We start from the raw sequence: 16,808 nt of genomic DNA on the forward strand, positions 1-16,808 counted from the left end.
AGAGATGATTTGAATTTTCCCATTACTAGATTTTCCTTCAACCTGAAAATATTGTTTTCAATAATCATTAACCTAAAACTATAAAAGAAGCAACAACAGAAAACTGTGGAAATGGATGTAGGAATATTACTTGGCGTTATTTGCTGTCATTGTCAGAAATACCTGGCCTCCTACATTATTGCTCGTCTTCTCACAGTTGGATACTTCAGGCCCTTGGGATCTGTAAGTACCTGGGAAACTGCTAAGCCTGAGGAAATGGAGCTTTTCATCATGCTCAGTTTAAGAGCCGAACCATTTTGAGAGGCTCTAAATAACCTTGGATCTTCTCCCTAGACTGAAGGAGACGTTGAGCATCTGATAGAATAAGAGAAGAAAGGAGAAGATGGGACTCTTTACTAAATCCTCAATATCAAAACCTTTACAAGATGACAGCCATTGTACTTCAGCTGATTCGAAGGTCCCCGCCACTGTGCCCTGTCACTCTTAGATGCTGGGGACCCGCATTACAGTTACTTTCCTACCCATCATTTGATAAATCACTCACGTTCTCTTCCTAGATTCCCTGCTGTAAAGAAGAAATTTATGGCAGAGCTCAAAGAATTACGGCACAAAGAGCAGAGCCCATATGTTGTTCAAAGCATTATCAGCTTGATAATGGGGATGAAGTTCTTTCGAATTAAGATGTATCCGGTGGAGGACTTCGAGGCCTCTCTCCAGTTTATGCAGGTACTGTCTTGGGCAAGAGAACTAAGGGGCTGTCAGCTTGAAGCGTCTGCCTTCCTCAGAGTGACTGACCTGGACTCTGAGAACCCATTCACTCGCCCATATGGAAAAAATCCTACGCATTTTCCTCAATAATTCATAAAGGGCTTCGTAACCAAGTAATAGAGTTTCAGGCACTTAATTTCATTTTTAAACTCATGTCACCTTTGGAGTAGGGTGTACAGTGGAATCTTATTTGTAGACTTTTTTTTTTCCTCGTTTTTACCCATTGGCTGCATATTGTTCTGTCAATAAAATATAGCTGATTTTTTACTTTTTGAGATCGATAGCATTGAGTTGGCGATGTTAACATTTCCAGGCATCAGAACTTTAAGTAATGATATCTTTTTTATTCATACTATAAAAAGGAATCCATTTTTAAAATCTCAACTAAACCACACAGGTTTAGGTGTCTGTGACACAGTGTTCACCATTATGTACTAAAAAAGAGAATTATTGCTAATGAGGATTTCCCAGAATACACAGCTCTATTAGTTTTTCTGTGTGTGTTTGTGTGTGTGTGTTTTGCTTTGTCTTTTTTTGTTTTTTTGGCCACGAGGCAGGCATGTGGGATCTTAGTTCCCCGACGAGGCATCCAACTTGCGCCCCCTGCATTGGAAGCGCAGTCTTAACCACTGGAATGCCAAGGAAGTCCGCACAGCTCTATTAGATCTTATAAAACTTTAGTATCGGAAGGGATTTTTTTTCTAATGCTGCTGTGAATTAGATTTAGTGAGGATCTTAATAAAGAGTTTAGATAGAGGGGTTATGAGTGTAGGTTGTACCACTTCATACCCACTAGGATGGCTGTGAGCAAAAAGACAGACAACAGCAAGTTATCTGTTGGTGAGGATGCAGAGAAATTGGAACCCTCATACACTGCTGGTGGGAATGTAAAATAGCACAGCAGCTTCTGAAACAGTTTGGCAGTTCCTCAAATGTTTAAATCTAGAATTACTATATAATCCAGTAATTCCAATTCTAGGTATATAGCCAAGAGAAGTGAAAATACATGTCCACACAAAAACGTGAATGCAAACGTTCATAGGAGCATTATTCATAATAGCAAATGTCCAGGATAGGCAAATCCGTAGAGACAGAAAGTAGATTAGTTGTGTAGGGCTGGAGGAGGAGCTGTGGATACAGAGGTTAGGGATGCCTGCTAACAGATACAAAGTTTCTTTCTGGGATAATGAAACGGTTCTAAATTTGATTGTGGTGAAAGATGTACAATTGTGAATATACTAAAAGCTATCAAGTTGTATACTTTATAAGGGTGAATTGCAGGGTATGTGAACTGTATCTCAAAAAAGTAGTTTAAAAAAAAAAAAAAGAATATAGGCCCTGTATCAAATTTCTTGGGTTTGAATTCAAGCTTCAGCACTTACCAGCTCTGTGACCTTGGACAAGTCACACTTAACCCCTCCCAGCTTCACTTACCTTGTCTGCAGAGTGGTAATAATGACACTAACTTTGGAAGGTGGTTCTGAGCATTCTTGGCACGTGGTAAAGGACTCCCTAAATGCTAACTATTTTTATCTCTCTCTCATGCTAATGATTTGTGTATCTATGTACTTGAATTAAGATTTGAGACAGTATTTACATACGTATGCAAAATAATGTAGGAAAAGGGCCACAATTCTGGGGACCATAAAGCTCCATTCTGTCCTGGGAAACTCTCAAAGACTTCCCATGCTGGCAGTGCCTGTCTTGGACTGATGTCTTAGTATGATATTGATGTACTGGGAACCTGAGCAACTGTTGTTGGTGACAGTCCCAATGTGGACTGAAAACAAGAGGTAATAGCTGATACAGATATCAAAGTGTCATCACAAATACATGCAGCCTTGGACCTTTCCATGAAAACAACATCTAAAAAAGACCACAGTAAGTTACTACCCAAAAGGCCAGGAAGGGGAAAGGGGCTGGCAGAATTCTGGACAGGCCAACTCTTCTAATATATTATTCCCTGGGCAACCAAAAATACCCTTTTGTAGACAGGAGTCCACAAGCAGAGACATCCTTGCTTAAGAAACTATTCCAAAGGTTTCTTGTCTGAGGTGGGGAAGGGAAGCATTCCAGACTTGCTCATGAAACTATCTGAATAATAAATGCCTAAAATGTCAGGGCCCAACAAGTAAACGGCTCTGTGCCTGGGGCTGTCAGGGCCTAAAATAAGGTTAATGTCTTCTGCCTCTCTTCCCGTGGTTACCTTCTCTGGGGATCTGTGCTTGTGGGTTAATCAAGGCCCCAGGGCCCCCCACACAGTAGGTAGTCAATAGAAACTTCTTGCAAATGAGTCACTGAATGAACCAACCAGTAAGTCAGTGGATGAATGTCTGCTTGCTGGTTATAGATGCTTTGTCCTTTCAGCAAAGGACAAAGTGATTTTCAGTGATTTGGGGATAGAAGTTAGGGGGAGAGTGAGAAAACCAGCCTTGTAAAATGTCATTGTAAGATATTGTGAACTTAAATATAAATGCTTGAATTAAGTGATTTTTTTAATAGATTATGGAATATGCTGTGTTATTGGGTGTGATTAAATTAAGATCTGTTTGCTTAAATTTGCTTACATACATTTTCTGTGCACATTTCAATCTTTCTCCCTCCCTTTACTCTGTTTCTACTTCTTAGGAATGTGCACATTACTTCCTCGAGGTCAAAGACAAAGATATCAAGCATGCCTTGGCTGGGCTTTTTGTTGAAATTCTTGTCCCAGTTGCTGCTGTGAGTTACATTTTCATTTTTAAGAACTTCTTCAAATTGGATTAGAGAAGCAACAATTTCATTAATATAATATAAACATGCATCTCTATTTCAGGCTGTTAAAAATGAAGTAAATGTTCCCTGCCTCAGAAACTTTGTTGAAAGCCTATATGATACCACGCTGGAACTTTCTTCTCGAAAGAAGCATTCCTTGGTTAGTAACTCTGAGAAAATTCAAAAGACAAAACTGCAGAGACTAAAATTCCTAGGCTGAAATCTATTTGAGAGTCATAAGGGTTCCACAGATGGGAGAATTACCTACAGCTTCCTCAAAGAGAGGTAGCATTTCAAATTTTGGAACTTCCACCTATTATTGACCATGACTGAATCATGGTAACATAAGGGGATTAGACCATGTCACCTCAAGGACCCTTCTAGTCCTAAAGATTCCGCTGTTTATTTTCAAGATGGGTTTAACTTAATTTTTATTTTAATTTCTGAGTATTTTTTCAATCTGAAGGCTAAAGTTTATAACAACAGTTTCTTTTCTCAATCCCCAGGAATCTTCACTGGGTAATTCCCATCCTGATATTCAGAATCAAAATGGAACCAGGCAGGAAAGGGAGTTGGGACACAGATAGTTGGCCGTTGGAAAGATTCTCTGAAGGCTGAGAAAACAGTTTTGGGGAATGCTTTTGTACTGAAGAGCAGCATAGAAAAGTCTTTTAAATTACCACAACTTTTTTCCTCCATGGTAAATAAAGCTCTGGTTTATGAATCAGCAGGTGGTAGACCAGCTGTAATTGTGATAGTATGGAGGAAGCAGGTTGCTTAGGTAGCTGGTTTCTGGCATTGTTTATGCTAATCTTTAAAGTATGAACATTACCACCATTATTTGAGCAAATACTCAGTTGCCTTGCGGGCAGTGGTGACAGATTTGCTCATTTTTCTGCATTCTGTGGTCGTTGTGACTGCTTGTATTTTTGTTTTTAAATTACTGGCTGGAATTAGAGTTGCACTCAATGGCAGTAATAGTTCAAAGTCAGTTTAAAACTAAGTTAACAACAACAACAACAACAACAAAATAAGTGTATGGATTGTTAAGCACTGAATCTCATCGTGGCAATAGATTTTTGCTAATTCAAGTTAATGGATGAGCGAGTTATATTTTTGTTTAAATCTTCACTAGCCCTGATTTTGGGGAGCGCCATAATCTGGTTCGGCAAAATGGTGGTGGGTTCTGCGTGTATATTGTTTGGGTGGCCACCCACAAGCTTTTCTGACTTCTCCAGTTGCTGCGGGAAATCTGCCCAGTTAGGCAGGAAAAGCACAGTGGCACCTCTGTTTTTTCGCTCGTGAGCAGATTCCTCCTGCGGTTAAATTTGTCTGGGTGGAGTTTACCAATGCAGTAACATTTCTTTTAGGAATCTTCCTTAATTACAGGAAGATTGCATGCAAAGGAAAACACATACACCTACCTCTAAGACAGGGACAAACTGGTAGATGTTTATGAGCAAAAAAGCCAGTAACATTTTCAAGATCAGTGTGCCTTTCTGCTTTTTCTCCTGAGGATTGAGAGTGATCTACGATAGTTTGTTTTTAAAATTTATGAGTGAAGACTAAATCAGTGAATCAGATTTCCACTTACGATCCATGAAACTCACTCTCTACCCTCTACATAACTCTAGAGTATTCCATCCCCATCGTCCTCAGAAAGCATTTGCAAAATATCCACCTCTGCACGGCACTTGTTGGGCCTGGGTGTGTTACAAAGTGTCCTGTTTATTCTGGCCCACACAGCACACAGGGGGAGATGTATGGGTGGTGGTTCCAGAGAGCGTGTGTTACCTGGTTGGTTGAAATAGACATCATCCTGTGACCTCATCTTCTTTCTCCTCAGGCCTTGTACCCGCTGGTGACCTGTCTGCTCTGCGTCAGCCAGAAGCAGCTATTCCTGAACAGGTGGCACGTTTTCCTCAACAACTGTTTATCCAACCTTAAAGTTAGTATTTGTCGGCTCAGAAAAGTCTTTTATAAAAATATGTATGAGTCCGAGGCTGGTATGTGTGTTTCTGAGAGTGACTCCTGATGTCTGCAGGGGAAATGATCCTGTACTATTTTGGAATAATGAAAAAAATATTAAGAAGAGTTTTCCTTATTAAATATAGTCAGTTTTAGAAGGCGACTGGGGTTAAGAGAAATCATGTCAAATTGAGGGGGGGAAATCTTTTCTTTTAAAAATTTTTAAAATTTTAATTTTCTTATTGAAGTAGAGTCAATTTACAATGTTGTAAAATCTCGTCTGAGAAGGATCACTTTAGGAGCTTTTTTTTTTTTTTTTTTTTTAATATTTATTTGGCTGTACCGGGTCTTAGTTGCAGCACGTGGGATCTAGTTCCCTGATCGGGGAGTGAACCCGGGCCCCCTGCATTGGGAGTGTGGAGTTTTAGCCACTGGACCGCCAGGGAGGTCCTTAAGAAGGATCATTTTAAAGGTAGAATTAAATGTCCCTCTATATGCATCTATGGTCACACTCATTCTAAATGATTAAAAAAAGGGAGGCCACACTTCACTGGCAGAAGCTCACCTAAACCTCCTGCAGCCTTTCTCTAACCTCCTCCAGGCTAGGGAAATATTTGGGGGGGGGAAACGTTCCATTCTGTGGGAGGATTGACCTAGTAGCAGAGAACACTTATTTCCTGTCCCTGTTATTTGTGATTGTTTGAAGATGTTCTGTTAAAGCCGAGTGCCAGTCAGTCCTAAGCATTCACTGAACAACAGCTGTTCAGATGCTGGGTGACGTGAGGAACCAAGTCATGGTGCCTGAAACCGAGGAACCTACAGTTAAAACAACTGCAATGGTTAGCTTTAAAATTGGCTTTATAACTTTTAATGTTGTGAACATATTTTAAGTTTTAGTGACCTATTGATAAAAGACAACTAAATGAACACTGTTTCTAATATGTGCAAATAGCACATATTTTTCACAGTTCTCAGTTGTATCCAAAGAGTTGAATTCCTTTTACAAGGTTAATACTTGCTTCTTTAGAATTTTTGAAATGCACTTAGTTATAAAATGCTGTATGTGCTTATACATATTGCCTTGTCTTTTTTGTTCTAAGACCCTTTAATTTGGTGAAATGGTCAAGATTAATTATATTATTTTGGCATTTACCATATAATGACACAATAGTCTGCATTGGGGCTGTTTTAAGCACCAGCTATGTACTGGCTCTAAAAGCTGATTGTGAAATCCAAGATTAGAATCGTTTATTTTCTTCAAATTGGCAGGGAAATATAATAGCAGTGGATATAGAATTAGCTTTTAAGAATTCTGGAAAACACAGTGTTTTTCAGGGTATCAGCTATTATATAATGGCCACTTTCAGATGTTTGATTCAGGGATTTTTCCATCTGTCAAACGCCTCCAACACGTAACCCAATGTCATTTTTTTGTTATATTGGTCCATTTTTAAGTTATTCAGCTATTCCATTTAAATATTTTTTCTTCTACATTTTACACAAAGAGGAAAAGTTCATTTTGTTCAAAACGAAACAAAAAGAGAAATGATTAAGAATGTTCATTTTTCTGTATATATTATGCTAAATGTGTTTGTGATGAATTTTAGTTAGAATCAAAATAGTGTTTTGCCTGACAATTTACTGTTGTGGCCAAAAAGACCAAAATTCTTGGTGTCCAGAGTTGCTTTTGAAATACAGCAGCATAATCTTACTTTGAACTTAATTGCTTTAAAGTTAAAATGTTTGAAGGTCTGGTCGAAGCCCACCAAAAAGACTTAATAACAGGGTTACACACAGCCCTACAGAGAAGGGCTGCACGCTGATGGTGTTTCCCTGTGCAAACATTTCAAGCATCAGGATTTCTTAAAGGGAGAGGCAATAGGATCAGAAAGAGTAGAGGTGCTAGGGAAGGTGCCGGAAATGGGAAAGATAGGGATGTCAGTTATATAAAAATTAGATCTAGGGTCCCTGTTCTCAAGGAACTTGGCATTTCATTGGGGGATATGTAATGAAGTTTCAAAATGCGTGATGCAGACAAGGAGGGATGTAAAAGGTGGGAGTAGGGAGTTACCTGTGCCATTTCTGGAGGTCTGGTAATCCATGAAGCATGAAAGAGGTAGTTATTAGGCAACGGAAAGGCAATGATATTTCACTTTATGGGTAATAAATTGTTGGAATTCACCTCCTCAAGGGTAAAAGATACAGAAAGATCCTTGATGAGTTACAATCGGAATAAAATTGTATCACACGTATTTAGAACTAGACCCAGTAGGGATTAAGTGGGACCATTTAAAAATATACAGAAAACCCTCCAAACCTCCTCAAGTGTCCTCAACAGGGAAGAAATACCTGAGGAAAAACTAACATGGCTTTAGGAGTACACTTTGTCTTGAATGGCTTCAGTATTTTGTGGGATTTAGAGCCAAACATATCATTTCAGAAAGGACCACCAATCCAGCTCTTTCCTCTGGTCACCATCCCTTTTTCCCTGCACCCCCTCCCCTACTTGTCTCCCCATCCCCTATAGGTACTCAAGTATAGCGAACCCAGTGTTTGAACCTTACATGTTGAACTTGGTAGCCACCTTTGATGTGTTCTGCAGGGGAGAGCCATCAAGGTGGCAGCATGACATAGAGCAGAATAGAAATGTGTGTGAGTGTGAAAAATCTGCTTTCAAAGTAAACAAGCTCTCAGATTCAATGCTCGTTTAACGTCAGTGCCCTGGTTTATCCTCAGCGTCAGTCTGTCAGAAGCAGGCTGCTTTGGTAACACAAACGTGAAGTCTTTATTTACACTTGTTAACTCGGTCAACCACGTATTAGCAATAGACCCTTGTAAAGTGGCGAGAAGTTTACAACACCTTCTCACCACGACCTTGACATCTTTCAGGAACCCCTGGTAAGTAGTGACCAATACTTTTTTCTTCTGTGTATTTTATGTCAGAATCTGAACATATTGAGCTATTTTAAAATGTTACATTCCCTTCACATCTGCCATAATATATCTCATTCTGAAAAAGGGAAATATGTTTTGAAAAATTGACTTAATAGTACTTTTTTTTTGTCACGAATCCCCATTTATTAATAGTTCGTTTCAAATGTCATAATTATTGTGCTCATAATAACTATGTACAAGTTTCTTATCCTCGAAAATGGATAATATAATTGGGAGAATCTTTAAATTTCCTTTTTCTTACAATAATGAATATAATATACCAGTGAGGTCTTGATCACAGAAACAAACAAAAAAAGAAACCTCAAAAGTTAAGAAATCTATTTACTGTATAATTAATAACAACAATAGGTCTCATTAATTGGAGATCTGTTATGAGCCAGGCCAGCAGTAGGGCCTTTACATTCATGTCATGGATTATCATGACAATGTCACAGGCTGCATTGACCTCCCCCTGTGCTTTCATGATATTAGTTATGTTTTTCTAAAAATTTTGCTCAGATAGCAATATTGAAGGTATATCATCTGAAGGTTAGACATTAGTCAGCTTAGCTTCATAGTACTAGAAACCAAAGTACAGAATTAAAAAGGATTCTTCTTTTGTCTCAGTCACTATTTGCACTGGGACTTGAATGCATTCGCTTAGTCAATTGGTCAACAACTCTTCACTAGAAATGTACCAGGCACTGTTCCAGGTGCTGGGAATAAGTGATGAATGAGATAGTAACACTCTGGTCTCTTAGACCTTGTAATTTAGTGGAGGAAACAGACAGGAAACAAGTAAACAAATAGATGAGGAAAAAAACTTCAGATAGTGATAACTGCTATGAAGAAAATCAAATAGGATATGATGATAGAGAATTACGGATTCAGGAGGGGCAGGGAAGAGGAGGGGACAAGGAAGGTCTTTTGCTTTTCACTAAGAGTCTCAAAGTTTCGTTGCCATAAATTTTTTTGATGAAACTTGTGTTTGGCACTTAATATATCTTTGTGTGTAATAATCACTATGAAGTTAAAGGAGTGCTTTTTCTTAACTTTTCACATAAAAGTAAGGGTATTAATGATATCTTTATTTTATGAGGGGAAGGATTGAGTAATATATTAAGGATTCCACAGTCATTGCCTGAATGCATTAAAATGTATGGTACCATTTAAAACAACTACTATCCTCTTTGCAAATATCAAATGTAAGCGATGCAGTATTAGCTATTTAAATATTAATTTTCAAGAAATAGTTATACTGCTTTAATATTAACTTTATTTCTATAAACTTGAGAAAATCTCTTATCTATGTTTCAGATCTGTCAAAGGCACATTTCAAAGTGGAATTTATAAATTCTAATAGTGCACACAAATTGAGTCCGAAAATTAGTGATCAGATGACAGGTGTGTTACTTTCTGTGAATGCCTTATTTATTCAGCCAATGAATAGAAAAGTAATCTCTGTAAATTTTTGGTACAGGAATTTTAGAGGTTATCCTAAACTATAGCATGTATATTATTTGGATAATACAGTCATCAAAAAGATTGAATTATGATCAGAGTAAATTGATTCAGGTATCAAAAGGAAGGAAGGTGTTGACTGTGATATGCAAGGAAATATGAGAAAGAAATAGGTTTACTTCAATTGCTTTAGTTGCAATGGAAAAGAAATCTAGAAGAGTTTTGAGTATAACAAGATCAAAAGACTAAAATTATTTATTGATCTGTAATCAATGGATCTTTACCTCTGTGTGCATAAGGATCTCTAAGGAAGCCTGTTATAAATGCACCTTGTTGAAACCTACCTCCGGAGATTCTGGTTTAGAATGTCTGGGTGCCGCCGAGGAATTTGCATATTCATAAGCAGCCTGGGTGACTGGGTGCAAGTGGTCAGCTGATGGATCATGGGAAACATGGGTCTGTCCAATGACCCTGTCACTAGCCAAGTTATCAGTGAATTCAGTGCTTCCTACTTGTTACTGTTAACACTGAATTGCTTTAACTAAATCAAAAGCACAATTTAAAGAAGGTGGGCATGGTGTTGGGCAGGTTGACATACATGAAGTCTGTCTGTGACCAGCACTGAGATTAGATGCCAGGAGACCAGGGAAGATCCACTCTGAAACCTCCTAGATTCTTGAACAGTTTTATCACTGTAACCTCAGAGCTGGTATAAATAAGTTGTTGGTTAATTAATTAATTGAGAAACGTATTCCAGTGGAAGAATAGAATAGTCTTTCCATCTTGGAGTGGAGACTTTTGACACAGAAGTCGGTGGTTTGAGACATAGGTTAAAAGTATCAAAATCCTGAAACTATATATCAAGACCTTGTTATGTTAGCTGCTGTTGACATACAAAGACAATGAGGAAATAGTCCTGTTTTCAAGTAGAGTACAGTCTAGTAGGTGCCAGCAGCGTATTTGATCAGCCTCCATATAATATTTCCACTGAAGTGGGAAAATTCATGTTTGGAAGACACCGGGGCCAGATTGCTTAGGTTCACATGCTGGCTCTGCCACTTTTTAGCCCCTCTGGGCCTTGATTTCCTCATCTGTGAAAGGATACAATAACAGTATCAACTTTATGGTTCTGAGAATTAAAAAGAGTTAATATGTGGACAACTTTGATAACAACGCCTGATATAGTTAAGTGTCCTGTAATATACACATTCCAGCTTCTGAGAAAACAGTCCTTACTGGACCAGAAGTCAGTTCCTATCCCACCTGTTATTTACTGGCTTGAAGACTTGAGCCAGTGATTTGGCTTCTGTCAATGACAGAATCCCCCAATTGATGTCATGGTCTATGAAAGTACTTTTGAAATATCAAAAAGCTGTACAAGTGTAAGATGTTTAGTAATATGTCCATTAGCTTCAGCTACGTACTAAGGGTTGCCTTTTGTACAGTTTCTGTATAAAGACATTTTGCTTATGCATCACGTTGTTCAGCTATTACTCACAGTTTGCTTTTTTTAAAAAAATTTGATATTTACTGATAACCTGCTGTATGGCAGTCACTGAGGGCACAGAGATGAACAACCCAAAATTCCTGGAGCTCACAGTCTGGTAGGAAACATATCAATACAAGTAAAGGCATAGAACAACATTCTAGAAGACAGAGAACAGGAATACTTGGTAATCTCTCTGGGATGGAGGAAGGAGTGGAGGGGCAGGGGAACGTAACAGAGGAGTGACACCTAATGAATCTTGCTGGGGAGTAGGAATTTTCCAAGTAAAACAAGGAAGGCGTTCCAGGCATTGGATGAATTGCAGAAGGGATGTTATGGCACAGAGCACAGTGGGGGTGGAGGCGGAGGGTGGTGATGTGGGAGCCGGGTCACCAAAGGCCCCTCATGCACCACATCATGGAATTTGGACGTCGTCCAGGAGGTGATTAGAAGCCACTTAAGTGCTTTAAATACAGGGAAGTAAACAATCCTGGTTGCAGTTTAAGAATATCATATGATAATGCCGAGAATGGAAGAGAAACAAGGGAAATCATTTTAGAAGAGAATTGCAGTGATCAGTGATATCACCTTGAAATGCTACAAAGCAATTACCGGTACAGGATCCACGGTTAAAACAAAATAAAAACTTAAGTCAGCCACTTTGCTCTTCAGTCTCTATGGGAGCAAAAATAGACAATCTCAAACATATTCTTAAGAGTAAAAGCACATCAGTCACAACAACATGCCCCCAAAAGATAATTGTGGGTAGGAGGACAGGAAAAAAGTGTAAAAGAAGTTGAAGATAAACAGAAGACAGTAATATGAATCATTTAAACTAGAGATCTTAGTTAAGCTCCTAAATGAAAGTTAGATGTTACTTGCCCTACCTGGCCATGATTCACAGTGTGAGATAAGGCACAAGAGAGAATTTTGAATGACACACTATGCAAATATGAATATAAAATACTTATATATACACCAATAAAGGGAAATTCACAAAGGAGGAGACATTCCCACTAGAAAGGAAGCTCCCTGAAGTCAGAGACTAATCTCCTTTGTTTGCTGCTGAACCTGCACCTTGTAATAATAGTTACTATGGGCAGGAACAGTGCTAAATTCCCTCTATGCACTAACTCTCAGTTCTCCTAACACTCCTAGGAGGGAGGGAGGATTAGCATCTGCATTTCACAGTCAGGGAAAATCAGGCCCAGAGAGATTACAGAGGGTCCCTGAGGTTGGCCACACAGCTAATGAATTGCAGAGCAAGGATGGGTTTAAACCCAGGCAGTGTGTGTCTAGAGTCTGCTTTTAACCACTGTGTTAACATCATAGACATTTGCTGATCTGGAGTGATTAGAGGACAGATAATTAGAATTCCTGAAATTTTTAAATGATGGAATATTTTAAATGCAACTTTACTATTTTAGTAGTTTATTAAAATTCCTTTATGTAACCAAGACATTCAACAAGTTATAAGGTGTATCACTTGTTTTACTAACAGACAAAAAAAAAATCTTTTGTGTATAAATGTATGCTTCTAAAAAGTTGGGGCTTTTTTTTTTCCTGGAGCTAGAAAAGTAGTTATAAAGTTTATTTGGAAGAATAAGTATACAGGAATATCTGGGGAAACCCTAAAAATAGAAAGAAAAGAAAAAGAGCAGTGGATGGTGGAAGGTAGGCCATACCAGATAGGAAAACACATCATAAAGGCTCAAAAATTAAAATGATGTGTTTTATCATTTTATTTATTTACTTATTTAGATTAATAGAAGAAAAAAATCCAGAATGAGACCAAAATGCATGTAGAAATTTAGAATTTTATAATAATGATCACGCCAAGAAGTTATTTTAAAACTGTTTAGGCATAAGAAATCTTTCCTAAATCTGAAAAACTACTCCCTACAATCTTTTCCATAGAATTTATTTATGTGACTCATCTTTATTCAGCAAGTAGCTTAAAGGTAAACTTATCCTAGATTATATCTAAACCGTTAAGAATTCTTAACAAATCAGGACCCGAATTATCTACACTAAGAACAGAACAGCAGAAACGGTTGTGACGAGATTAATAAATGAGTAGGGAAGAGACGTAATGTAAAAGCAAAAGACCTATAGGAAAGTTGAGTGACGTTTGAAGACTGTTTAGCAAACATGTATTGATCCCCTGCAGAGTGGCAAGAATTCTAATAGATGTTGGGTAAATAATGCCCCTCACTTTCAGAGAACCCACCTTCATGTGGGAGCTGATGTCTATGCAAGACCACAAGTAAAGAGCTGAAAGGCTATGTTACGTGTTTGTATGAGGGTCAGGGGACACTCAGGAGGGAATAATTCGTTTTAATGGGATGGGATTCAGGATATTGAGGAGGAACAGAGAAAGCCTGCACGGAGTTGGGAACATTCAGGTAGGCTGTGAAAGAGTGGGGTTCACCTGGTAGAAAAGAAGGACGCAGGCGAGGGTAGGAGACCCACTCCTGATGCAGAGATGGAATGAACGTGGCCTCGCTAGAGTTTGGGGAGCTTGTGGGAGAAAAACAGGGTGGGTGGCATCCTTCACGGGTAGGTTAGAGCCAGATACTGTCTGGTCAGGTATGCCGTGCAAGAAATGTTAACTTGATCCCATAGGCATCAGGAAAACCACCCAATCTGTGATTTTTAAATAGAAAGGATTATAATCAGTGTAAGATAGGACAGCAGTGAGGGAATCAATTTAGAGAGACTGTTTAGGAGGTTACTGCAGCATCCCAGGAGAAGGTGCTGGAAGCCTGAACTGTAACAGAGGAAGTGGGAATGGAGAAGATGCCAAATTCAAAACATATTTTGTAGATAAAACCTATAAAATCAGTTGAAAGGGTGGAGTGAGAGTCAGAAAGGGAGGAATGAAGGTGATGTCCGTTCAGTGACGAACCATTCCCTCCCCCTGGCCTATTTGTTAGACCCTGGAAGCTGGCAGCTGCGCTCTGGCTGGCCTCCCTGCCCCTGCTCCATGCCCCACGCTGCAGACTTCTCACATGGTCTCCTTGAGCTTCATGGCTTCCTGTCACCATCATGAGAACCCTGGTCCCGTTATTTAGCATGGCACGTAGGGTTCTTCGTGTGACCCCTGCCTTCCTCTCAAGCCTCGTCAGCCACTGCTTCTTCACCTGGCCCTATGTCCTGCCATACAAACCATCCCCAGTTTCTGAAACATGACCCCTCTTCACCTGCTCTCTTAGCTTCTTTGTGCTGTTGCCTCTCCGTAAAACGCTCTTCACTCCGCATCATCTTGGTTTCTAGTGTCAAGCATAGTACCTGGCCCAGTGTAGCCACTCGAATGTTTGCTTAATGAACAAATGAGTGAATGGATTTAAGTTCGTCTGAGTTTTCGTCTGCCCCTGGAAACCTTTCCTGACCCCAGTCCTTGTGTTTGCCATAGGTTGCCCTTCTTCCCATCCTCTAGCTCCTGTCCCCGCCAGTTTTTCACTGTGTCTTTGAGTTGACTGTGTATTATTTGTCTCCCAGCTGCCACCACCCCCCCCCCATAGACTGTGAACATCTTAGGGAAAAAGGATACACTTTTATCTCTATGTCCCAGTGCTTATTATATATTAGTCTCCATTGATGTCGGAGGGTAAAGAGATGGGAGGTGAAGGTGGGTGGTGTTTACAAGGGCATAATCAACAGTAGGACGGATTGATTCTCCTCTTGGTGCCAGGGGATGTGGTTCCCTAGGACCTGGAGGAAGAAGGCAATCGCCAGTATTCACCTTAGAAAGGAGAGAAAGACATGACTTCCCCCATAACTACTCAGTCCTGCCCTCTTGGCTATTTGGATCCATCCTCATAGATTATTTACCCAATGGGCACCAGGAGGCAAATACCCCATAAGTCCCAGGTGGTGCAGTGTACCTCATAGGCACCCTGCCACCCACCTGTGGCCCTCCATTACCAGGCATTCAGAAAAGAATAACCTGTGTACAGTACCATTTAATCTGCAGTCTTTTATCTTGGTTTCTGTTGTAGAATAAAGACCCCAAGATGGCTCGAGTTGCACTGGAATCTCTGTACAGATTACTTTGGGTTTACATGATTCGAATTAAATGTGAAAGCAACACAGCCACTCAGAGGTAAGGAGCTGGCCTGGGTTAATGGTAACCCCATTATTGAGTTACCCGTAACCACGTCACTCAGCCAATGAAAAGGGTGTTTTGTTTCATTGCCACCTACGCTAACCAAACTAGAAGCTGTTCAAAGCTGACAGTTTGTAAAAGCTCTAAGTCCTCTGGACATTTTCAGGCTTTCCTTAGACATTGGCTTCAACAGCCATTACAGAAACTCCAACCTCTACCAGGATTGCCAAGTTCTGTGTCAGGACTACATTCACCACTTTAACAAAGGAAATGGCTATAATTTTCCAACTGCCCTTAGTTTTCCAGAAAACCTTTTCAGAGAGTAATTATGCTAATGGAAAAGAGATGAAGTGGTTTGTTTTTTTTCTCTGAATTCTCTCTGATACTTAGATAAGATGAAGCATCTGCCATTTTCCCTTAATGTACAGGAGCTCAGCCAATCTTGCTTGTTTTCTCTTTTTCTCCCTTATCTTTCAGCCGTCTTATAACCATCATCACAACACTTTTCCCCAAAGGGTCCCGTGGTGTGGTGCCAAGGGACATGCCTCTGAACATCTTTGTGAAAATCATCCAGTTCATTGCCCAGGTAATGGAAATGCTTCTGGCAGTGAGAGTCTTCTAATTGCCTTTAAGTAGCCACCTCCTTCTTATGAAGTACTAACGGATGAAGAGTCTAAAATAATCTCACGTGGGTAGACTTTTCAGGATGGTTTTGCAAGTGTTTGCACACATAGCTTTTTTTTTTTTTTTTTTTTTTTTTTTGCTTCAAAACAAATTGTGACACGGTGTGCCAAGTGTTTTCCGCATTTGACGAATGAAAGAACTGAGAGGCGGGGTTTAAGTGACTGATCTGAGGTCAACAGAGCCTATTCGTAAGAGGGTCTCTTGACTCCTAGTCCTTGTTTTTTCCTGCTTCTCCGCTCTAGATTCTTCAAGTCAGGAGGAAATTGAGTCTGATGTTTGGAGGAAATAAGAAGACGATAATTTAGTGAACCTGGAGGAGTAAATAAATCATAATGCTCCTTCACCCTGTGAAAAAGAAGAATGTAACAGGAATATTAGCTTTTATCAAGCACTTATTCTTTGCCAAGAACCGTTCTAAGCACTTCATACATACTATCTTACTTAAGAACTGGGTCCAGTGATATTAAACATTTAGTGTTTACTATTTAGACCCAACACTTTTAGTTTTTAAAACACTTTGTGTATAAATGGTTTTTATCCCAACTTTGGCTTCCTTGTGATTTAGAGAGAAGCATGAAAAGCCGGTTATTCCAATCCAGCCTCTGCCGTGAGCCAGCTCCATACCCTAAAGAAGTCATAGAACAT

General features: G+C 39.5%; 1 protein-coding gene across 5 annotated transcripts in view; it reads left to right on the top strand.

Annotated features, from left to right (window-relative positions):
* The window catches only part of FRY (FRY microtubule binding protein), a 329,207-nt gene that overhangs the window by 173,270 nt on the left and 139,129 nt on the right, over positions 1-16,808 (top strand). For all 5 annotated transcript variants that reach the window (XM_082366277.1, XM_082366278.1, XM_082366279.1 and 2 more), the window contains 6 exons: positions 558-726; positions 3,397-3,489; positions 3,584-3,682; positions 5,369-5,470; positions 15,373-15,476; positions 15,957-16,065. In XM_082366277.1, coding sequence (XP_082222403.1) covers positions 558-726; positions 3,397-3,489; positions 3,584-3,682; positions 5,369-5,470; positions 15,373-15,476; positions 15,957-16,065 — 676 coding nt within the window. The remainder of the gene's footprint in view (positions 1-557; positions 727-3,396; positions 3,490-3,583; positions 3,683-5,368; positions 5,471-15,372; positions 15,477-15,956; positions 16,066-16,808) is intronic.

The sequence above is a fragment of the Balaenoptera borealis genome, assembly GCF_965194805.1.
Source record: "Balaenoptera borealis genome assembly, chromosome: 18".
In the NCBI taxonomy this organism is placed as follows: Eukaryota; Metazoa; Chordata; class Mammalia; order Artiodactyla; family Balaenopteridae; genus Balaenoptera; species Balaenoptera borealis.